Consider the following 26768-nt stretch of genomic DNA (forward strand, 5'->3'; position numbering starts at 1 on the left):
CTTCATCCATAGTAAGGCACGCAAAACCATATAATATCATTTCCAGGAAATGCCGGCTATGCTCCGCAGAATACCTGCATATTTTGTGCAGAAATGAGATGATCAGTAATAAAATTTCTAAAAGACTCCCTGGAGCTTACATTTATATAAAAGCACTTTCACATAAAGCAGTGGCAATAAATTTCAGTTAACTTATTTACTAATCATGTTTGAATTAAATTTAACTCTAACATTCCCATTCTTATAAACACCAAACACTAGTACATTCTCTATGTGAACGTATGTGCGCCAAACCACACGTGTCCGCGAGCTTATACATTTGTGGGTGTTTGTATGCGTGCATGAGAATGCGCGATAGAACATACGCGGGGGCGTTTGTACACCCGTATCTGTCAAGGCTTCTGTTTAATACATGTTTCGGTATATTGTGCGTTTGATTCTTTTTAATATGTTCTTATTATTATTGATCCTCTGTTGAACTGAAGCTTTATCCTTTAATTTGTAGTTCTTCTGTACAGGAACCGAGAAGATTTCTTGTGGAACAATCAATATTTTTACGAGTTATATCAATATATCACCCGAAGAGACATATCTACACCGAGGGATCCTCCTAAACCAGTGGTTAAGTATCGCACTCGTGATGGATCGATAATAGACGGATCGAAACAATTTTAATCATTAATAAAAATCTTCCGCCGCTCTCATTAACATAATAAACAACGAAAACTGCGAAAGTGTACCTGCTTTAACAGGAAACTACCAGATACGTACCAGACGCTTTATGATATAATAATAATAATAATAATAATAATAATAATAATAATAATAATAATAATAATAACAACAACAACGACAAAAATAATAATACTTATGATTATTATTATTAATTATTATTATTGTCATGATTATTATTATTATTATTATTATTATTACTATTATATACATATAAATAAATATATATATATATGAATGTATGTATGTATGTATGTATGTATGTATGTATGTATGTATGTATATATATATATATATATATATATATATATATATATATATATATATATATAAATAGATAAATGGAGTTAAAAGCAGAGAAGATTACGTTGTTTTAAACCATTTTATTCCTTTGGAATAATATCAATCATATCTTCGAAACGTGTGTTCAAAGATTAACAATTTGAATAACACCTGCGTTTAACTCCATATATTTTTTTATATATATTATGCAAAATATTTCACGTAAACTCGGATTTTCTACCTTTAAAAGCAAAGTCTTAAGCACTTCTTACTTGTGCGATCATTTGCTACCCTGGTAACTACGTATCTATGTTTCCGTGTTAATTGTAAACAAGGGGAACATGCACACATCTATTTAAATATATATATATATATATATATATATATATATATATATATATATATACATATATATATATACATACACACATATATATATATATATATATATATATACATACATGCATATATATACATACATATATATATATATATATATATATATATATATACATATATATATATATATATATATATATATATATATATATATACATACATATATATATATATATATATATATATATATATATATATATATATATATATATATATATATATATATATATATCCAAATAAGCAACAGGGATATCCAAGGAAGTGTAGTACAATCGTTTCATGCTAATTCGTTTTATTATACAATGTAAGTATTACATCGGTTTTAAAATGTAGAGCAACCTTCAGCCACATATACAATGTTTTTACTTAAATGGACAATGTACATTTTTATACGTATTTCATTTACCAACATTACAGAGAGGATAGATATATATAGACAGAGAGGTTAATTTCAGCATTAAGAACAAGGTCGTTCTCAATCTGTGAATTTTTTATCACTGATTTAACATTGTTATTTAGATTTATCCCCCAATTGCACGAAGCCATGTCTTCCCTCTTCCGCATGGTATTCAGATGATTTACTTGGATATGGCCTTTGAAATCTGAATATCACTCTTCGGCCTGTACTCATGTGGTTGACATATCTTTATTTCTTTATTGCTCACAGGTGGGCGAAACATAGAGGGGACAAAGAAGGACAGATCGTGCAATGATGTCTTTTCACGATCCCCTTTCCACTGAGTTTCTATGCCGTTCTGAAAAAGCGGTTCACATTCCACTTCTTAACAAGCATTTCCAGTATATCCAAACGAAATGCGGTGCCGTTGTCAATTCGTCCATAGATTTCCGACACAGGAATATCTCGCTCAGGGTACGTACAATTTCTTCTGCAGTGCCCGTCTTCATTGCCATCCATATAGCTATCCGAATCAGTCTGCAGTCGACCATCAATACTTCCCCTACCGGTAGTGTGTCATATATACCTCCAATCGTCTCATCTAGTGCTCTACCTAGATGTTTCCCTGTTTGTCCGCACCCGGAGCAGGGTCGACGGATTGACACTATCCCGACCACCTTATGAATGCTCTGTCAGGTAACGTCGGAGTCAACTCTGCTGACAAGATACAAGGTTCTGGCCACGCCCATATAAAGCATGGCATGCAGTTTCCTTAGTCCCGAGTGACTTAGATGACACTCTGCAGCTTTCCCCGGTTTCGAATTTTCCACTTCCTCCAACTAGGTCTTTTTCACCCTGGTTAGAATGTTTACCGTGTTCCTTTCTGAAGGCGCTAACACCACGCTCAGCTTCAAAGCAAATTTAGCAATTAGCTCTCTTTGAACCTCTAGGCAGCGCTTTGCTAGCATCTCTGCAGTCCCTTTGGTTGGAGCCCTCTTTTCATCGGTGATCGATGATCCTAACCAGCCAGGTACAGTAACCGATTCGGTTCATGTTTCGATGGTGTGCAGCACTCATTTGAGGGCAAATTAACTCACTTCGGCGCTGCATTCAAATCAGCCACGTTGATGTGATTGTAATGACCTGCATTTCGAAGCTAGGTTGCTTCCTCCCCTTCGACACCTCCTATTTCCAGTAGATACTACAGTCTCGTCTACAAAGATGTCGTTCTGTAAAGGAATTGGTGGCCTTTCTTATCTTATCCACCATTCAAAGAATAGATTTGAGCTCTGACGCCATGAACTATTGTGTGGAAATTAGCCGGAAACTCATCCTAGTCGAACAGTATGTGTGGCTCTTGTATAGCGCCAGCTCATACCGCTACAGTTTCCCGTCATATAGAGCTGCAAAGATGCGGACTTCAAGTGCACAATCGTCGCCGCCCTCGTCATCTGTCTACATTCACGACGCGTCTCACCGCAGACGTTAGTCACCTCACCGCTCATGTGGAATAATACATGGCCATTCATCTCTCGAAAGTTCAGTACAGGCCTGAATTTCCACTTTGTTGGCTGTATCACTGCCGTTAATGGTAGCACTCCACTCCTCACTTCCTCTTTCCACTGGAAAAGAACACCTTCCTTAATCCAGCTGTCTACCTCTCACTCAAACTCACTCCTAGCATGTAGTTTCACGGTATACTGGTAGCAGCTCAGCATGTTCTTCAGCAACAATAAATGAGACCACATTTCTGCGACACTGACACTTCCAAGGCGGTTGATCACGCTTTTTCCCATCACCACGTCAACTGCGTCTACTACAGAGTCGATCACAATTGCCTGCAATCTGTGTTGTGCCCGCACCGCTATCTCAACTTCACTGCTACCCTCGACCGCCAGAACACTGGTTGACCCCTTCCATTTTTTGTCAGACTCGGGCACACGAGAAACTTCGTACAACCCGTATCCAAGAGGGCATTGAACAGCTTTCCCCAAATAAGACTCTAACTACGGGTAGCGACAGCACTAGCACTTCTACTTTCTCGCAGTCGGAATTTGAGCGGTAGCAACGTCTCATAGCTTTCCCCTGCCTGCAGTTTCGAGCGATATGCCCAGTCTGCCTGCACCGGCAGCAAACCGCTCTGGGCTTTGTATCTGCCATGTGCGGTCCCTGACAATTGAAACACCGGCACATGAACAGTCGCTGTCGCTCACGACAACTTTGTCTTTGTTCTTTATTGGCCGTAGCTCTACATCGCAGGATTTTGCAACCGTTATTGCCACTACTCTCCGACCGATGTTTCGCGTCGACACGCGGGCTTCAGTGACAAGCTCGCTCATTGCCATTTTCTTGTGGCCTAGAAGGTGTTACAGTCGTAACGCTATGTCGTCGGGAAAGCCATTTACAAAGTTTAGATGTGCCGCCTTCTCTAGAACTTCTCCGGTAAAACGGGATAGCATGACCAGTCTTCGAGCCTCAGTGCCCTGTCCACTGGCCTGACCAAGGTTTAGCGCCAACGCACGTCCCTCCAGGTACCTGCTGCATCATCAATGACTTGTAGCCTGGCCCCTACCTTGATATTACGGATTCAGGCAATTGCAACTTTTTCGTCACAGATAGGACTCAGGGCATTGTTGCCGATTCTTATCATAGCTGCCAGTTTGTGGAAGGGGTACAGCAACGATAGGAAAATATATTTATATCTGAGCCGGAACTGCGTGTAATATGTTGGAACTGTAATGCGGGGAATAAAATACGTTTCACCTACTTCTCGTTGTTGGCTGTCCAGCAGTATTAAGTTAAGACGTAACAGCTGCTACAACCAAAGCCCGTTAGCTCACTCCACTTGTATCTGTTCACCACGAAGTGTTCCTTCCAGTTCATGTGGGTCCCCTTGGCCGTTGACGTTACAACCCTTTCATTCTGGTTCATCTCATCCCAACAATTGCTTTACAATTTTATGGCGGCGAGCTGATAGAATCCTTTGCCAGCTGGGTAAAAAGCTGAGCAACATTTTGTTCATCTTTACACTTGACTCAACCTTTCATCATATCGGGGTTGATAAAGTCGAGCACTAGTTTTGAAATAATTAACTAATCCCGGCGACGAAATTACTGTTCTTGCACCAAAAGTTAATACAATATTACTTCACGAGTTTAGTGTTTGTTAAATGAATACACATTTTGTATAATAGTTGATATAGAGCTATTGTACAACTTTCTTGATAGACATGCCATTAGTAGAGTTGTAGTTACAAATACACAAACAGGGGTTAGACAAAATAATGGAAACACATTAAAATTTTAAACAAATTTATTTTAGCATAGGATAGGACCGTCTTTGGCAGTGATTACAGCTTGAATTCCACAAAGTTTGAGTTGTTTTCAAAGGAATTTTTGTCAATTCTTCAGCTAAAAAGAGTCTCCAGTTCTTGTAGTGATGATATTGGAGAATATCGACTCCTTACTTTTTTTTCTAAAATGCACCCTAAACGTTCAATAATATTGAGATCTGGTGAATGTAGTGGCTAGATAAGGGGTTCAGCTTAATTAGAATGTTCCTCGTGCCAATCGGTAACAACTCTAGCTGTGTGAATTGGTGCATTATCATTCTAAACGAATGTGTTTCCCTCCGGAAAGAGTTTCGAAACCATAGGATGAATTAGATCAGATAAAATGCTTAAATAATCTTGACTATTAATCCTGCCATGAAGAGAAGCACTTGGGCCCAGGGATTTCCAAGATATAGCCACCCCCCAGATCGTCACAGACATGTTAAAAGAACGTGATGAATGTGTATATGATGAAGGGAAGGCTCTCAATTTTGTAAAAAAAACCGTCATTAGATTTAACGTCAAAGAAAGTTTATAGGAAGAGAGATATAGAGCGATAGTTAAATTAGAATAAAACTTAAAGTCATGGAAGTAGATATATTTAGTAATAAGACAGTCAAAGGTAGAATTTTATAGAATGGAAGAAATCACTTCCATGAGAGCGGAGTTTAAGGTCAATCTTTGCTAAGCGGCTTCACTCTGCCTAATTTAGCTTCGTTACTATAGCAACAGTTCGGATAATTAATGATTGTATCGTGGAGATATATAAGTAAATTGCCATTGATATTTTCTATGCCTCTACATTCATGCTAACATATTACAAATATATAGACTTCTAGATGACGGTTTTCATTTATTTCGCCCACATTTCACTTTTAACATATGGATTCATGTTTGAACCTTTTTTACAATTGAATGCTTCGGCAAAATCCTTCGAATTCTTTAATGGAACTTGAACCCTGTAATAAATCGTGAATGTAAAATATTGTAAAAATTGCGTTCACATTATATCGTTATAGGATGGTAATCATTCAAATTAGGCATTTATTAAATAATCACAAGAACGCATATGCGGAATGCTCAAATTAAAAAATATATATATGTCAGATACATATGTAACTATATATTTCTGAAGTAGGAATCTGAAATCGTTATATATATATATATATATATATATATATATATATATATATATATATATTGTATTATATTAAATTAGAGACAAAACCACTATTATGCAAATCAAACAAAGAAAGACTTAAGCCAATACGTAAATTAATTTATATTATTTAGAAATTAAACAATTATTAATATCCACTACGATCGTTTCATGTCTTCTTTCATCACATCTTTGAGTAGTAGACATATATATATATCTGAAATCGTGTTATATATATATATATATGTTTGGTTGAAGTTTTGTTGTTGTAGCAGGTTGACATAGACACTCATGCATCACTCCCAAACATTGAAGGTGTGAAAACTACGAGAAAAAAAGATCATCGGAACTAAACTGGACCACGTTTGTTATTGAGTAGATTGAGGCAGTTTAAAACGAAACCCTACTCCTGAAAGAAAAAGAGTGTGAATGGATCCAAGAAGTGTATAACCTGGCAGGAAAAAATATAGGGGGATTTGTTTTGGGGTTTTAAAGCGCACTTTAATTTGAAAAACATATTGTTGTGTTTAAATATATTTATTACTATACATACCAAACTAGGTTCAAAATTTTCTTTTTTCTTTATTAATGGTACAATTATGTATGGACATTTTAGAACAGTTTAAAATTACGAAGTAGAAATGGGACAAACATTTTTAAGCGATCAAATAAGTTTCATTGGGGTAAATAATTTCAAGGTTAATATTCGGAGAATATTATTACAAATGTACAGTATTGATATTTAGAATACGTAGATATGAGAGAAGAAAAAAAACAAAACGAGTAATTTCTTTTTCTGTCATCATGCGTCTACTTGTTTTGTCATCGCGTACTGATCTCTTCCATTTGTACGTTTTTTTTTTTAGGAATCAGAAAAGTATTTTATGTATATATATGTTTTTGCTAGAAAGGGGCTAATTTTGATAGGTTCACTTTATTTTGATAAAGAACCTGTTTTTGTTTCGGTCATGTTTAGCGATCTGTTCGGTTGACTACACTGGAGGGCCTGGGGTATTACTTTTTGCCTACTAGTCAACATTTCCGGTTGGTTGATTCCCTTAAAGACTCAGTTTTGTTTTCTGATGCCCGATTCTGACTGGATTAAAATATCATAGTTCTAGTGAAAGTTGACGCCAGAGACTGATGCTTGAGACGATGTATTGTGTTACTGTATAGTAGTTGGGTTTTCCAATCTCTGTGGTGATTATTGCTAAAGTTTCCAAATTATGTCTGTTGTACTTGGTTCGCTTTTTTGTAGATAAATTGATTTCTCTTCTTTCTCACGTGTTATTATAGGATATTTAGTTGCGGTTTATATATATATATTAATGAGCACGTTTCTCCTATTCAATTGGGATTGGGTTGAAATGTTACCGGTACATTGAAAGAGAGGGATTATTTGGTATTTCGTGTTTATGTTTGTGGGGCATTGATTACAGGAATTTTCCTGGTCGTGGGTTACCATTCTTAAACAAAAACATATGTTGACGCTATTTTGGTATGCATGTGAATAAAACTATTTAAAACAACTATAGATTTTCAAATCACGAGACAGATTCTCCTGTACATGTATACACACACATATATATATATATATATATAATATATATATAAATATATATATATATATGTATATATATATATATATATGTATGTATATATATATATATATATATATATAATATATATAATATATACATACATACATACATATATACATACCTACATACATACATACACACATACATATAGATAAATATAGATATAAATTCCCACTATATATATAGTTGGAATTTACAAGAAAAAATGCAAAGCAAAATACGAAGGCGGGTATGTAAACAGCAAACAGATAAGTTTAAGGCTAGGGAATTGAGAAAGTCTTTTACGTTTCGAGACTACGCTCTTCAACTGAAAGGAACACAGAGATAAGCAGGCCGGACAGAGTTGGTCAGAAGAAGGGAGATAATAAAGTAGTGGTGATTCCAAAATAAGTTGCGCATGCTTAGTTATGTGAGAGCGTTATGTGCGTGTGGATAGAGACTGGGGTATTTGACGTGTGTGTGTGAATTTTCAGGTGTGTGTATGATGATGTGGGTGCTGGGAAATGGTTAGTGCTAGTGTATGCGCTGTGATGTGGTCTGGCGTGGTGTGGTATGTTGCTAGTGTGGTGGTATGTGGTGTAACAGGATGTGGTGTAGTGGCGTGTGTAGTGGTGGTGTTGGGGAGTGGGGGAGGCGAAGGTGGGGAAGCAATCGTGGGGGTTGATGGTAGAGGTAGGGTGCGGTATGTAGAAGTGGAATATGTGGGATGGGGTGGGGATGGGATGCGATGTATAGGGATGGTGGGGTTGGAATATGTAGGGTGGGATAACGATGGAGGCGTGACAATGAAAGGAGAGGGTGAAAGGTAGAACGTGGGTAGGAGTGAAGAGAGGAAGTAGGTGACAGAGCAAGAGAGAGAGAGAGAGGTGGTTGGGAGTGAAGGGAGGAAGTAGGAAGGCAGGAGAGAGGAGAGGAGTGAGTTTAGATGAAGAGGGGAGGAGATTTGGAGGAAAGGAGTGAAGAGAGAAGATTAATTCCTTTTCACGGCGAAGACGGAGTGCGGATGGCCCCTGTGCGAGGACAATCTAACCATGGACAAGTGTTGTAAAGAATGTCCGGTAGAGCGAACATGGCACGACACTCGAGTGTTGTTGCCGAGTTTGAAGTCTCGGAGGCGTTCGCGAATACGTGAGCCTAGCGGCGTCCCGTTATCCGACGTTCTGAGAGAGAGCAGGAGATGCAGTAGATAACGTATCTAGAAGTGCAGGAGAAGGAGTCAGTGATATGATATTGTTGATGATGGGTGCCTTTGAGGATGGTGGTGCTGGAGAGGTAAGGCCAGATGTGGCAACGTGGGCGGAAGCAGGAGAAGTGGAGGGTAGGATGGAAAGATTGACAAAAGAGAGGAAGGAGTCTAGTTGTTGGCGGGAGAGTGACGTCGCATCAATACAGTCGTCAATATAACGACCGTATATTTCGGGACTTGGACCAGTAAAACTGAGAATAATTGGGCCTCCACGTAGCTATCGAACAGGTTCGCATAGTTGGAGCCCATTCTCGACCCCATGGCCACTCCCAAGTATGCTGCTAAGAATCACCAGCGAACGAAAATAAGATAAGGGAGAGAAGTTCGGCCAGACGAAGAAATGTGGATGTGTCAGGTAGGGGCTTGTGTTGAAGGTCAAGGTAGTGTTGGAGTGCACGAAGCACCTGGTGGTGAGGGACAACCGTACATAGGCTCTTGATGTCAATAGTGAAGAGATGATTAGAGGGCTAGAGTGAAGGAGAAAAAGTTGGACAGACGAAGAGCATGGTTGGTGTCAAGAAGGTGAGAGGGGAAGGAAGCAACTAGGAGCCAAGGACGCAGTCAAGGTATCTGGAGATGAGTTCGGTAGGGCAACTGCAGCCGGACATGAAGAGGCGGCCAGATTTGTTAGGTTTGTGGATTTGGGGGAGTAAGTAAATTGTGAGAGTGGGAGGTGTGTGGACAATGAGATTGGAAGCGGGGGAAGGCGGGGGAGACAGGAGGAGGAGATGAAATCATGGATAGTGGAGGACACTGTTGGTAGCTGGACTTGGGGTTGGAGCGCAGAGGGCAGTAGAAGGTCGGCGGCCCAGGACAGTGAAGCAGTCCTCCGCATTAGATTCAGGTGGAATGTCGCGGAATAGTGCCCACAACCTAACAAGGCACACAAAGCTGCGGATATCGCCACGGGTCCGAAATTCGTTGCTGGCTGGAGTGATTGGTATGAAGCGCGGGCCCCTACTGAAGATGGAAAGCTGCCCCACAGAGTGGGGAAGATCTGGAGGAATGGTAACAAGCGACGGAACTGGAGTAGGGATGGGTGGGACTGAAGTGGGAGAGGTGGATTAGTGGAAGGCTGTGAGGAAGAGGATCAGAGGTATGTGTGTGGAGATTAGAGTGACAGGGGCTTTGGCTAGTGTGGGAGGGAAGCGTAACAGGGAGTGAGGGTAGGGGAGGAGTTGGGTTGGTGGCATCGGGTGTGGTGGAACGGAGGAGTACGTGGAGTTTACCTTGTTTGGTGTGAGTGAGAAATTCATAAAATATATGATTTAAATGGATTATGTAACGTAAAGGGGAATTTACATGGGGAGCGACTGAGAGGAGAAGAAGATGGAAAAAGCAAGAGGGAGAATGCTGTCGATGGTGTTTATTTGGAGGGATTAGAACGAATTATGGCTCGCAAAGGCGGGGGAAGTAGTACGGAATATGGATAGGATGTTTGGAGCTGAGAGGAGAGTGGAGTGGAAATGGAGGCGGAAACCTTTAAGGATGAGGCGATATATGCATATATATAAATCAAATATAGACCAATAAATACATTACAAGAGACAGAGTGAGAGGAAAGAAAGAGATTCCGAATATTATAATTATATTTTATAGACTCACAGTACTTATAAAATGTTTAAAAATTATTAAAAATATTATTTTAAATACAAATCATTTACCTTGCCTCCATCGGAGAGTGTACAGCATTCTCGAACAAATATTTTTCCTTAGGGCTTACATTAGAACACCAAGACTGCAGGAATTAAATAAATTGTGACAACCCAAAAAATATGATCAAGTGAGATACAGAGAAATACTTTATCTAAGCTACACACTAGAGTTTAACACCTTAGTTCGGAAAACACTATCATTGCATTTCGATGATGCAATTAAGAAAATATTGAACTTTATGATTAATCCCAAATAATATAAGTCTCACACACGCATACTCTATAACACACACACACACACACACACACACACACACACACACACACACACACGCACACATATATATATATATATATATATATATAGGTATATATAATATATGTGAGTGTGTGTGTGTATGTATATATACATCCTATCTGACTTAGTATGTAGACATGTAGACCTTAAAACATTTTTGTGCATTTATAGAGAATACCGAACTCTCTTACACAGGATCTTGTATTTAGGAATTCCCAATAAGTTATGAATACTCAAATTGTGAAGTCAGTTATGCAATAACATGAAATTAGTTACCCGGTAGTAAGATTCAAATAAAGTAGCTCCGAAAAGGCTTTAATACGTTCCCAGAGTATATAGAGGAGAGGAGGAAATATCAATAATATTATACTGAAATCGTGAAGCATGTTACGTCATAATACGCTAATCAGATATGACATAATAACAATTCAAAGTAAATAACCCTGAAAAGGTCTTTTGTGTGTTCCCAGAGAATATTACCCTCAGCAGCGCTAGTATTGTTATATTCGTGAATAAGTCACTAACCGAAAGAAGTGGATCTATTGTTTAGGAAAGTACTGTTTACTTGTTTATAGGGGATAAATTGCGAAACTATCGCTAACAGTCCCAAAACTAATAAGCTTACTCAATTTGATTTATCCCAAATGATATAGGAAAATACATGGCTTTTTTTCCCGTGTCTGTTAAAAGCGGGGTGATAGGGTTATATCCTTTTGCTATTAACTTGAATTATTATATATAAATATAAGGATCCTTTCCCGGGACCGTATTACCGATATTTTCAACAATCTGAGTATGCCATGAGATTTACTGTCTTGAGTTCTACTGACGAGTCAACTTTCACCCAAATCGATGAAACGGCGTAGGAGGAGTTTGCAAACAACTAACAACTCCACAAACACATCCGCAGAGAGCAGTTCCCACATATCTAGTAGATGTATATATTTATATATATATACACACATATATATATATACATATATACATATATATATATGTATGTATATATATATATATATATATATATATATAATATATATATATATATATATATATATATAAAGAACCAATTGTGGCATTAAATGGACAATCCTTCCCAAAATAAAACTCTAAATTAACGGGTCAAACTATGCTCAATATGTTGACTTGAAAAACTATAGATCTCAAAAAATCACAGGATCCTCAACGACTACGTAAATTCCAGGAGCGAGGAATATTTATTTGTATTTCTCTCTTTCGTTTGGATTATCTAGACAGCTCAGGTTACGTACTTTGCCTGTCAATTGGAATTTCTTATTTGCTGTTTTGAATGTTCACAATCTAAACCTAAATGTCAAGTCAACATCTCTAAAACATCTTTCATCGTTTATATTTTGTTTTCAAATATGTAAATAAGTACCTCAAAAGTGTTTTAGGTTTCCGAATTATATTTTCAAATCTAAAACCTGATTGGCTGTTTAATTCGTTCTACGAATGTCTCAGATTTTTGAAAAGACATAACATTCTTGAAGACTAAATCACGTTTTCAATTGCCGAGAACGGTATGGATTCTTTTCTAGAGAAGAATATCAATTGTTGTTTACTATATATCATAATATACTAGTTGATGCTACACCAACATTTACCTTGCTCTTATAAAAAATTTTGCAGCGAGATTATTATACTTATAGGTAGTGTCTGAAAGCATTAAATCAATTATTGACTTACCTGAGCAAACGACATGAAAAATAGCTGTAAATCTGTCATTTTTAGTATAGGTAGTGTCTTCTTAGCATCAGGATGGTCTGATTTCCATAGCAAATAAGCCTGGTATAAATTGGAATTATATCTTTTATTCAATGATAAGAGCTATTTAAACAACTGAATTTAATTAATCTAAATATATATCCATTTGTCTTCGGTTATTCATGTTTCCACGTGGAATTTTATATTTCAATATGCATATAATCACATAAGTAAATGCAATATAGTGAAGATATTGTAACCATCTTTTCCTTCAAAAATTATTTGGTATAATTTTAATACCAAAAGTGCCTCAAAAATTAACAGAATATAATTCAGCATTCGATAGTACCTTACAGTTGTAGAAGGCTTTACTAGTCCCTAAGCAACATAAGTATCATGAAGATGCTGATAGTAACACTAATTTAAGGAATTACAATTAAGCTATGCGAAACAGCATGAGGTGATCAGAACTACTATTAAGCAAGAGATAATAAATCAAGCAACATTTTATGCTATACGGATTGGTGCATAATTACAAGAAGACTGAAGCGAAATGTTAGACTTTGAACTTTATATATCTTTAAGATATGCATGTTCGTCTTTTATAAATACAGATGGATTTAGATTAATCCGGCATGCAAGCGCATAAGATTAACTATTCTAAATTTTTCTGACACTGCAATATGGTTTCTGGATATCATACATGTTAAAGATGCATTCTGTTTATGATAGGAAAAATTTCGTACAAAAGAAGGCAAATGTACCTGAGCAAAATGCCATATTTATAGGTATGTATTTAGGAAACTGTATAGTATAGACTATTAAAATTATAGATTGTAAAACAAACAACGTTGAAGAGTTGGACATTTTAAAAGCATATATATTCAAACTCCATGAAAATAAATTAAACATTACACAGTTACTCTGCGGTTTACATTTGAAATACAATAAACTCATTTTATAAAGAAAATACATGTCGAAAACACCAGTGTATAGAAGAAATATATATCATCATCAAAAGAAAGAATATTTCAAGCCATACGGTGGTTACGACGTATATTCTATTTTATGGGTAAAAGAAACACCTAAATCACAAAATCTGCACAACACAGTTATAAATAAGAGGAAATCTGTTTTAGATGTTTGCATATGAAATTTAAGCTTCAAATTATATAACATCCTTATACTAGTTTAGAGAGTTTTTTTCAAACGGATTAATTTGCAATTGAAATTGAGAAAACCGAACAAAGACCCACAAACCCAACAAAACATTTTCGATGTTGAAAAAATGAGTAACTGTGAGAAGAGAGCATGATATAAATTCTATAAATCAACTCCCTTAATACTAGAAAACACATTACGCGAGACACACATATGTAAAACACAGTTTTACATATGTGTGTATGTATGTATGTATGCATGTATATCTCATCTACTTTTTAATTATTATAAATCTTCCACTGAGGAGGGAGCCGGTTTCCAACATAGATACAAGGCACCATCTTTGGGATGTAGTTAACAGATAAATTCACATTTGGAACTTCAGAAAACTCTTGCATATTTTTACCGATCGATTCACCGGTTGGACCTGGAATGTACGAATCAGCCAGTCAATTTCTCTTTTGAAAATTCCAGTTTACCAAGATTCTCCTGTAAGCATTTATTAACAAAACTTGGTGTTCTACTTATTATTAGTAGGAATAAGAATTTATAGACTTGAAATAGAAGCTGGAGGTTTCAAATCAGGTGTCCATATACATCCTCTTTTTCTTTGATTTTCAAAAAACATTTATATCTAAGAGGACAGCTAACCGCTATGATGGTATACTCCTTTGCCCCTCTTTAACATTTATGGCACCTTGATAGGTCTAACGTAATCTATAATTGCATCAACCTCAACACGCTATTTCAAAGAGCGTCAACGTTTAGTCATTACTTCGTATACACATTCAGAAATATATAAGGGAAATAATCACTAGTTAGCGCATAGAAACATGCACTGAAGTAACGTATGCATATCCTCATCCACATATCTGTTTGTATGAATGCGCGTGCGTGCGCTAGGTTAAGATATAAAATGAATACGAAATAAATCCTCCAATTATACTTCAACAAGATACATACCTCATACGCTATCTTTAAAGCACCAATATCAGCAATATTTTCTTCAGCTGTTCTTTCTCCATTAACCTGAATATTTTAAAGGAATATTTATGATGATTACAGGAAAGCTATTCTTTACTTATTTACGAGACACTCCCGACACACCCGCCTCTCCCATTCTCACCGCGGTTCTTACGGACAATCCCACATTAATAGCTGTATTCAATTCCTCTTCCCTGAAAACTTGCTCCCAAATCTTCTACCTTACCATGCTTCTATTTTCCATGCTTCTTCCTTGCATCAGCTTCAAAGGAACATTATGTATATCAAGCTCGCTGATATTGGAGGAAGTGCAAATACCATGTGTATTAGTTCCTCAAACAGTAACAAAATAACATATTTCAGGTGTTCAGTACTCTGTTGCCACACATATATTTTATACTTTAAACATTTGTGAGGTGCTTTATAAAAATGATATTGTGCGACACATTTCAAAATTTCACATTATACTATTGTCTGTGAGAAACGAACGTGAAACCTCTTGGAAAAACCATTTGAGCGAGTCAATCTTTACAATTAATTCAGCAAACATGGTGATTATATTCACATAGACTAGGACAAGATAAGGTACTTAAAATATTTCAGAAAAATTTTTCTACATTCGCTGGAAAGCATTTAAGCTCTGTGTTGCATACCAGATACTGTACGAAGCCATCACGACACATTTACTAAAAGAAACAACTGATGCGTATACAAATCTTCGTTATACATCTTCGTGTATATGGATATACCGTTGTATTAATTTTCAATCACTCATATTTTCTACAGGAATTTAGTTAACATTGTTCCTAATGTTTTTGTCTTTATACAGTTAATGATGGATTTCTTGTTGAATTCCATTGTTGTTATAGCAGTCGCTGTTTATTGAATTATGGAATGCAAAACTGTGAAGAGTATACATCTTTGTTACGCATGAACCATCATAACGGTCTGTTAAACACTATCACTGTTCTATCTTATGCATCCTAGACTCAGTATATTGTCAAAGTATTGGTTAATATTGACATTTTATAATCAAAGTATATCGGAGTATTTCCCACCTTGTCATACACGTGTATGAGATTTCTCACCTATGAATATGGCTTGTACAAATACCTTTAAAATACTACATTTCTACAAATACCTTTGCTGTTTGTCCATCCGTAAATACAAATGTGCCATGTGGATGTTTCATGTGTATAAAATACTTTTACACATTGTATATCATATATTTGCTAATGCTGGATTTGAATTAGGGGAGTGTTTTCATCATAAGCAAAGGAAATAAAATTCGGAAAGAAATATTCCTTCTTATATATTTAACGAGAATATGTGAGCATTTTTATAAAGTTTTCTGAACATACTCTGATGCTGACAAAGAAAACAAATTACCGATCGTAATACTCCTAAATAGACTCAACTGGGAAGACTGGAAGACGCATATTCCATTTAAAAGGACTTCATATTCACTTACAATATATTGTCAAAACATATAACGGATGGAAGTCATAGTTGTGTCGCTCATGATCTGAACGAATGTATTTGATTCGAACTCTCGTGTTGCTGCTAACACTGTTTTTCGTAACATGAAGGAAGATAGAGCAGAAGATGATGATAAAGAAGACAAGGCCGGATTAGTAAGCGTAAATATTTACTGACCAAAAGCTTGTTTGATATTGATAAAAATACAACATATAATTGGCGTACTTACAGTGAAATTCATACTTTCAATTCTATAGCCGGAATATATTTTAACGACAGCTTCTTTCAGCTCATCATAGTTTTCGTAAGATTTATCAGACAACCATTTCTTGTTAAAATAGGAGCTTTCAACTGAAAAAAGTAATAATTTCAAACATAGATAAAATAATTCATCAAGTAATCAAAACAGTGCCGATCTCAGGCAATATTTAATCAATTTCGACAGTATTCTGTACTGATTTCGAATTTCGGAAGAAAAGTTCGTTGCCACAACTAAGGTTACAATTTAACTAAGGATAACATTTAGCTAATTAATTACTCTGGGCGCACATCATTATCTATAAGATCACTGAAGCTGCTATAAAAATTATCATACCACGGAAGTCACTACGTATTTACCGAAGTCAAACATTTTAGTTTATAATGCCATTGCGAGGATTCCTAAAACAGAGATTCTGATACATTACAAATCTTGTTTAGATATACAGAAAGCTATGGTCATGTGTCGCCGCCAAATGATGACTGTTAAATATCACTGAAGCCTTTCTGGATTTAAATATCACTAAGCTTATATGGATTTAAATATCACTGAAGCCTTTCTGGATTTCAATATCACTAAAGCCTTCTGTATTTAAATATCACTGAAGCCTTTCTGGATTTACATCGTAATGCAATGCATCAGACACATTTGTTATTGCATCTTAAATGGAAACGCATTAAGGAAAAGCAAACAATTTTAGTTATTTAATATTTGTCCATTGTCTCTTCCTGTTTTTGTAAGAAACATCTTTGCTATTGATGTTTAATTAATCAATTATAATATATTAGTACACTTCAAATAGAATGCTAGTGCATATTATGCCATCTGTTTAATGTATCCCTAACAAAAGAAGAAGCGTTTAATTAAATCAGTATATATTTAGAAAAGTTTAAGTCGGACAGGTGGTGAAAATATTGCCCGTCTTATTTTAAGACATATGAAGGAAACTAATAATCACTTGAGGATTTGCATATCATATGAAGGCATGGAGAAGGCCCTGTTGAGATCCAATCACACTGAGGAAGTGGAATGTGCTCGGCTACGTGCTACACATGCAAAGGACGGAAGTAGTCAAAATATTTGACAGGATACAATAATGAAGACGGTTTTATAAATCAGTAAATCCATTTAGTTAAAGACTATACATTGCATAATGCACGCTCAAGTTCAAGCGAAGCCTCAGACAACAGACTTCATTATATAAGTCCCAATATTTCAACTAATTTCTGTTTGTTCCTTATTATTAATGGGTTTTATTAAAGCACAGGAATAAAATTAACAATTAGCACGTCTGCACGTGCTGTAGCATATGTTTGTTAACAATTTGTTATTGCAGAGACGGTTCCCATTTACATTTATTACTCAATGAACTATAAAGGAGATATCGATAATTAAAATACAATAGCTTCTTTGTTAATTATAGTGCGTATCCCGTAGTAGGGTAAAGCAAAGGTTCAGAGATGGGCTGACTTATAGTATAGCATGTAAGATACGAGTATTTCAGTGGAAGCAAAACAACTTTTGTTCGGTTGTTTAAAACTTTAATATAAATATATATTTATATATATAATATCACGTGATCACGTGACCGACCAGACCATCAGATGTTGCTACACATCGCTGGTCACAATGCGCTCCACATTGTTTTAGCCTTCAATGATGCCACTCCGCTGGCTAAGCGAGCAGGCCAACAGAAGAAAGAGTGAGAGAAAGTTGTGCTGAAAGAGTACAGCAGGGATCACTGGCTATTGCGCCTCCACAACACACACACACACACACATATATATATATATATATATATATATATATATATATATATATATATACTATATATATATATATATATATATATATATATATATATATATATAATATATATATATATATATATATATAAATATATATATATATATATAGTGGCACTCCATCGGTTACGGACGACAAGGTTCCAGTAGATCCGATCACTTGGAACAGTCTGGTCGTGAAATTAACGTGCAAGTGGCTGAGCACTCCACAGACAGTTGTACACTTAACGTAGTTTTCAGGGAGATTCAGCGTGACACAAAGTGTGAGAAGGCTGACCCTTTGAAATACAGATACAGCAGAAACAGGAAGAAAGTGTGAGAGAAAGTTTGTAATGAAATAATACAGAGGGTTCACCGCCACACCTGCCGGAATATCGTGGAGCTTCAGGTGTTTTCAACGTCCGGGCTGAGAATCGAAACTGCGAGTCAGCTGCCATAACCACCGGGCCATTGTGCCCCCACATTAGAGAGATAGATAGATAGATAGATAGAGAGAGAGAGAGAGAGAGAGAGAGAGAAATGTTTGTATATTAATCAAGGACTTTCAGTTGGAGCTGCTATGCACCGGTTTTGTAATTAACGAAACTCTACGTCCCAGTTCAAGCCAGCAGAATATATTTGACTTCAACTAAGTTCTGTCTGATCCTTATGTATTATAATAAATGACACTATGAAAAAAAATGTTGAAAATAATTCACTAATGAATATAATACTCACAGTCAGCTTCAAAAGCATGAAGTATTTCATGACCAATTACGTTCCCAGTCCTGCAAAATTCAGAGCCCTGCAAATGAAGTAATATATATGTGTATATATATATATATATATATATATATATATATATATATATATATATATATATATATGTACATCTATGTATGTATGTGGGTATGTATGTATGTATGTGAAGAATTAAAAAATGGAGATATCGAGGTTAGAAAGAGATTATATTCACCTAAAAATTGATCATCCCATACAGCTGCTTAAATAAATATTAAAATCATAATTCTAAGCGTAATCTCTTCAGAGGGAGATAACATATCTTCTTAGATATTTTATGTGTTAGGTTTGTGAATCATCACGGCAGACTGAATCAAACTATTATTAGTTTGATTTAAAGTGATCTTATCCCTTTTATCATTAGGAGTCCCTTGTTTATATATATTGGGTTACTTATTATGTATTTATTTTTAAGTATATACTATTTATCATGGGACTATAAAGTTTACCATATTTTTTTTTTGTTTTTGCTTGTAATTAATTATGCTATCGTTATTAATGATGTCAGGTTGGCAGTATTCTATTTTATTTCTATATCCAGTGTTTGCTAAGGCTATATTGCATACTCTATTTACTCTTTTATTTGTTTCAGTCATTTGACTGTGGCCATGCTGGAGCACACGCCTTTAGTCGAGCAAATCGACTCCAGGACTTATTCTTTGTAAGCCTAGTACTTATTCTATCGGTATCTTTTGCCGAACCGCTAAGTTACGGGACGTACGTAAACACCCCAACATCTGTTGTCAAGCGATGTTGGGGGACAAACACAGACACACAAACATATACACACACATACATATATACGACGGGCTTCTTTCAGTTTCCGTCTACCAAATCCACTCACAAGGCATTGGTCGGCCCGAGGCTTTAATAGAAGACACTTGCCCAAGGAGCCACTCATTGGGTGACATATATGTAACCCTTTTACTAGAATTAGAGACTAACGCATTTAAACTGATCTAGATGATTAATTTGGAAGTTGATATAGCTTAGATTCGAATTAGATTTTGTGTAGGGTTCATGTTATCCAGTTGATAAATTAAAGATAATATCAAAAACATTATTTGAATTATTATCCCTCTCAACATTTATGGAAAGACGATTCTTTCTGAAAAACTTGAAGAATCTTTGTTGACAAAGTTCTAACCTCATTGAATGCATTACACCTATATATAGTACGTACATAAATATATACCATTCTAATTAATACGTTACCATTTAACTAATTATGTATCTATGAGCAATAATATTTGTGAATATATATATATACCATTCTAATCAATAAATTACTAAATATCTGTTTCATTATTCACTTAAACTAACATTTACGACCAATTGTTTATATGAGTGAGCTCTCATTGCTTGTATTTATGTTCTCATATAAATCTACATATAAATTTTTAAACAAATTAATACGAATAAAAATTTGCACTATTCCCTCCCCTCTTACATTACACTAGTTTAAAATTGCTAACAAATATGAACCTATTATACAAACGAGAAAAATCTCAATAAACCGTTAGAGCTATTCAACTTCATTCGAAAAGCAATCTGGTTTGAAACATATTCAAAATTCCACTAACCAATCGAATTAACTGATCTAAAGGATCTATATAGCATTTTTATTATAGGTGATAATGATTAATAGTGTAAGCATATCTAAGTGTGCGCTTGTGTATATATTTATGCGTATATGTCTTTATCTATATGTGTATACACATATATACGTGTGTATGTGTATATGTATATACGTACATAAGTGTATGTGTGCGTATATATATATATGTATGTATGTATAATTTACGCGCATTTTTATGTATATGGATGTACATGTGAATATGCGCATTTACGTGTGTGAGAGTGTGTGGACGTAGTTGTATATGAAACGTATATGTTAGCGTGAATATTGATATCTATATATATATATATGTATTCACACATTATTATTTCTAGATAGCCTCAGAAAACATCGTTTCCAGCAGGTTATATGACACAATATCTACGTTCTTATAGTTTCGAACAGGGCGTCCAGTACACAAATCCAGCAAAAGAAAAAAAGAAACAATATCTGTGGACTAGTTTCTAGGTTATTGCCGTGTATCAACAAAGTTGATTGGTGAAATTGCAATAAGATTCTTCAATTTTGTATATACCCTTTTATTTACATTGTAATTTGCTATTTAATCTCTATCTACTTTTCATTGCCCAAATTTTATTTACATATTATATTTTACCTACAACAAATCCGTTAACCCATCGCCCTAGACATATACCATTGCTAACCATAAACAGTATTATTCAGTCTTCGTTGATGATTACATAAACTAACAGACAAAATATCTATTTTTCTTCCTTCTGAAGAGAATAAGGTCAGAAATATGATTTTAATATTTATTTAATTCCACTAAGCTTAATTGAAACTGCTATAAGGGATAATGAATAACTCTTAACTTCAATATCTCCATTTTCCCATTTTTCATTTGCATGATTATAAACCATGGTTTATATATAAAAGTATTATTTTATAGATATTAACACCCCCCCAAACCAAAATATTAGGTATTAAACCTGCATTTCCTTGGTTGATACCATCCCTTCAAGAGGCGAACATAACCTCTATTTGAATTATGTATACACACACACAGACACACAGACAGACACACACACACACACACACAACACACACACACACACACACACACACATATATATATATATATATATATATATATATATATATATTATATATACATATATATATATATATATATATACATTATAATTTATGCGTCTCGAAACAAACCGACAGAAATTTCTAAAATATCCATTATTACCGTATTGGTCCAATTTCGGGGTTAATTCAAAGAATTTTCCCCTCTTCAGCGATAAATACGTGGGGTATAAGTGAAATACTTACTCATACCCATGGAAAAAGCAAGCACGAAGTCCCGAGCAGACCTAAGTACACCAAATATATCCAAATTAGAAAAACTTCGGCACGTCTCGAGACATGTGTGATTCGAACTAGAAACTTTCACAGAGTGAGAGAATCCGGAAGTGAACACTATTCAATTTATAACTAAAATAGGATAACATTTTTTTCGGGAAAAAAATTTTATCAATGGCCAGCATATCAAAAAATACCTTTAAAGGTTAAATTTATAAATAATTTACAAGATAAGGGCAAAAGAAAAATTCAAATGACAAATATGCCGAAAAAAAGGCAAAACTTGTCAATAACCATTATAATTCATGGGACCAATACGGTAATAACGGATTTTTTAGAAATTTCTGTCGGTTTGTTTCGAGACGCATAAATTATAATGGTTATTGACAATTTTTTGCCTTTTCTTCGGCATATTTGGCATTAGAATTATTCTTTTGCCCTTATCTTGTAAATTACTTATAAATTGAAACTTTTATATGGATTTTTTGATATGCTGCCCATTGATAACATTTTTCTCCCGAAAAAAAATTATCCTACATTAGCTATATATATATATATATATATATATATATATATATATCATATTAATATGCGAAGATGTATGAAAAGTCCATACAAATCTTCATATATATCCATATACACATGCACCCACCACGACAAATATATTTATAATTACACATCGATACAAATATATATCATACACAAGCACGCACACGTATACAGGCGCATATGCGGATGCCCACATACGCACATTCATATACGTAAATATTCGCTCTTATACAAGGTGGTTTCAAATAGTTCTGGGGCTTGTTCTCTAGTTCTCAAAACATGACAGCACACGGTTGCGTTTGCATTGAGAGGTAGCGGTGCCATTCGTGAGGCAGTGTGCTCTGTTTGCTTCTCAAGTTGTGAAGTTTGTGTTGCTGTGTTCATGTGTATACTGACACAAAATGCAAACGTTAGATTTTGTGTCACACTTGGGAAGTCTGTTACTGAGATATTGGACATACTTCGGAAAGTTTACGGCGATGTGGCAATGGAGCGTACGTAATCTTTGGAGTAGTACGTGTGCCTCGAAAGCGGAATGACGTCCCTGGAAAATAATGAGCGAACTGGAAAACCTTTCATGAGCCTCACCCACGAAAATGTGGTATTCTACATCGAAATTCGTCCGTCAGGGCCAGGCTGTCAATCAACTATTCTATTGTAGACTTTTGTGTACGTTTTTAAGTGAAGGTGGATGAATGCATACTTTTAGGCGCACGCACGTGGGTCTGCGGGCTCATGTGTAGGTATGGGCACGCTTACGCGAATACTATGACCTTTTATACTCCCTTACTTAGTGGTCATTCGAATAGTTCTTTTGGCTTAATAACGATCAATCACACAGTAATTTTCCTTTGTATAACGGTCATTTTTCATAGCATTTTTCCGATGGCCGGATTACTGAAGAGATGGTAGCGTGGATTTCCCCCTCGGCATCCGAAACTCGGAGTTTTATGATGGCTACCGAATAATTGTCACATATTATATTTACAGACAAACTCCTCTATTTACATAATAACGTGGTCTCTTTCTTTCTCTTGTTATCTTACTATTTTTATCAATATATATATATGTACGGATCGAACTGTTTTAATCCATACATATAACTCCCAATAAATTGGGTGAGTGCTCTTCTTTCGATTATTCACTCACTCGGATAATGGATATATATATATATATAGGTATATATATATATATTTATATTGTTTAAACCTCGCCAAGATAAATATTTAAACCACCTGATGAATGACTGTAACTCGAAAATTTAAAGAAATTAACAGCAATGAAACGATCGTAGTGATATATTAATTATATTTTTTTAATAATTTTGTTATATATTTAAATAATATAAATTAAATGTATTGGCTTAAGTTTTTCATTGTATGATTTGCCTAATAGTGGTTTTCTCTCTAATTTAATATAATATAATATTTTACTATAAAATTGGATTCAATCCTAAATCTGATTTTTCCCTGTAAGCTTGGATTTATTTCCGAATATTTATTATATATATATATATATATATATATGTGTGTGTGTGTGTGTGTGTGTGTGTGTGTGTGTGTGTGTGTGTGTGTGTGTGTGTGTGTGTGTGTGTGTGTGTTGTGTGTGTATGTGTGTATGTGTGTATGTGTGTGTATTCGTTTTCCAAGATTGCTGATGTAAATACGTGTGTTGAAACAGATTTTGTTGTATTTCAAGATATATACATTTATATATAAATGCATAGGTGGCGCAGATGTGGAGATTTGTAATACGGAGTTTGTTGTCCATCCAATTGGTTCCATGTTCAGTTCCATAGCGTTTGAGTGTTGATATGTTTTGTTTTATTTTCCTGATTTTTTTTGTGTGCTGATTCCTTCCTATAAATATTACTTTGCAGGAAGACTGAGTCTGGAGTTAGAATTTTATAATTTCATAACTGTGACTGGGAGATAGAATATAAATGAAGATATGTGAAAATGAACGGAATATAAGTAATGTACGTACAGAAGTACCAATGATATGTGTGATACCAGATTTTGAGTAAGAATTATATACAAGAAATGAAATAATATCCATAAATGTAATCATACTATTGCTGCCGTTGCTCATGTTGATGAGCATTTCCAACAGATGCATAATGGCGATGATAAGAGAGAAATGAATATGATACTCACATAGGCGCTCCTTTATAGAATACTGGTGGCTGCAGCATAGCGATGGGGATATCTGCAGAAGTTCAAATGTATCAAATTAATATCTTGAAAATGTTAAGGCGGCGAGCTGGAAGAAACTTTAGCACACCGGCTGAAATGCTTAGCGGCATTTCATCTGCCTTTATGTTCTGCGTTCAAATTCCGCCAAGGTCGACTTTGCCTCTCATGCCTTTCGGGGGCGATAAGTTAGGTACCAGGAGTGTACTGGGTTCGATCTAATCGACTTGCCCTCTCCCCAAAAATTTCGGGCCTAGAGTAGAAAAGAATATCTTCAAAATGTAATAGCTAGAAAATGATAAACCATTGTACAATACTATATTGCGTGTGTGTTTGTAAGTGAGCGTTTATGTTTTATTTTCCATTGAATTTTGTATGCCTGGTCCTTCCGATGCTTTCGTATGAATTGTAAAACCTTCTTTACGAAATTTGATTTAAAGCTCTTTCGAGATGCCTATCACATGGATTTTACATGTAATTCAGCTGTCATCTCAAGTCGCATATTCAATTTCATAGGCTATACTTGCTAATTGAATGTGTAACTATTTCAACTATTGAAGCAATAAGATGTCAATCAAAGAAAGCACTCGATCAATGAAACTATCAATCAATCAACAAATAAATCTGTCAGTCAATCGATCACTCGATCACACATTCACTCACGCACTCAATCAATTATCGTCATCTTTATAATAATCATTATATATGGGCTGTGCTTAGATTACGGTTATTTTTCACATAGCGGAAATTACCTCCAGTACAAAAGTTTGGATTACGTTATATATCCGGCTTTCCAAAGGTGTTTTTCTATTATACCCAAAGGCATATGTAGTCGAATCTTTTATTTGAACATTGTTCATATGAGTATGAAGGGATATTGTACATACTCTCCGTCGCATACTGGAGTCTCCATTACTGTGAAATTAATGATCTGAGTCCTCCTAGTTATGATTTCTTAGAGCAACACCTTTCAACTCAGTTATTTCCCATGCAATCTCTCTTACAGGTGAATTGCTGGTAAAGTCCCAACTTGCTGATCTCGGCTTTACGAAGCAACTAATCAATCTTGAAAAGTAACGCCTCTCATTTCTTTATAGCAAAATGAAAGACAATTGGCAGCTATTGAAATAAAACATGCATGCTTCCTACATTGATTTCAGTTTAGCAGAAGGCCTCGTATTTCAAGAAAGGGCTAAGTCTATTATATCGACCACAATGTTTAAGTAGTACTTATGTTATCGACCCCGAAAGGATAAAAGACAATGTGAATTCTAGGTGGAATTTGAACATAGATCCAATAATTAATGCAATATATAGTTGCTACTCTTCTGGCCTTTAGTTCTTATGCAGGATTGCGAAGACAATTTTTTGGCGGGTAAACAATAACTTCTATGAAAAATGAGCTTTCTAGTTGTTGGAAATGTTAGACTATGAAAACATTTCATGTTCCTTTGAGAGTATATGTGCACCTAAATTTACAAGGGTCGTTCAATTTGCAGAATGTATAAAAATAAACATTGCTAATCATATAAATTATAGTGAATAAAAGCTTTATAATTTGTTTAAAATTTAATAAAATATTCATTAACTTACGAATTGAATTATTTACCACATAATAGACAGCTTGTATATCCATGTCTGAGACCTGGTTCCTTAAAATATACGATTGAATAGAATTAGTTATTCGCAAAGCACGAAAGTGAACAAAATATAAAAGAAATGGTGAATATGGACACCGTTTTGAAGTTTCGGTTATTTGAGACTAAAATTAATTTTCATAAATTCGT

The 26768-nt window shown here is 35.2% G+C and overlaps 2 protein-coding genes across 2 annotated transcripts in view; both read right to left on the bottom strand.

Annotated features, from left to right (window-relative positions):
- Nucleotides 1-5104: 5104 nt before the first annotated feature.
- On the bottom strand, nt 5105-19262 carry LOC115215219 (neprilysin-3-like). Its single transcript, XM_029784435.2, has 6 exons — nt 19231-19262; nt 16679-16800; nt 14950-15015; nt 12808-12906; nt 10812-10885; nt 5105-6100 (listed from the first exon to the last, which is right to left on the bottom strand). Exons 2-6 carry the CDS (start codon nt 16688-16690, stop codon nt 5995-5997), a joined length of 357 nt encoding a protein of 118 aa, XP_029640295.1. The 5' UTR covers nt 16691-16800; nt 19231-19262; the 3' UTR covers nt 5105-5994.
- A 4-nt stretch (nt 19263-19266) lies between these two features.
- LOC115214827 (EEF1AKMT4-ECE2 readthrough transcript protein-like) overlaps nt 19267-26768 on the bottom strand; it is an 85954-nt gene continuing 78452 nt past the window's right edge. Inside the window, exons 22-24 of the mRNA XM_029783858.2 lie at nt 26575-26633; nt 24946-24997; nt 19267-19297 (exon numbers count right to left, since the gene is read on the bottom strand). Coding sequence (XP_029639718.1) covers nt 19267-19297; nt 24946-24997; nt 26575-26633 — 142 coding nt within the window. The remainder of the gene's footprint in view (nt 19298-24945; nt 24998-26574; nt 26634-26768) is intronic.

Source organism: Octopus sinensis, linkage group LG8 (genome assembly GCF_006345805.1).
Source record: "Octopus sinensis linkage group LG8, ASM634580v1, whole genome shotgun sequence".
NCBI lineage: Eukaryota > Metazoa > Mollusca > Cephalopoda > Octopoda > Octopodidae > Octopus > Octopus sinensis.

Excerpts from the sequence above, each read along its gene's own strand:
- LOC115215219 (XM_029784435.2), bottom strand. Across the intron at positions 12,907-14,949 it reads CTTTAAAGATAGCGTATGAG|GCTTATTTGCTATGGAAATC; the intron begins GTATGTATCTTG and ends AATTTATACCAG. Across the intron at positions 6,101-10,811 it reads CACTCTCCGATGGAGGCAAG|GGTTCAAGTTCCATTAAAGA; the intron begins GTAAATGATTTG and ends GATTTATTACAG.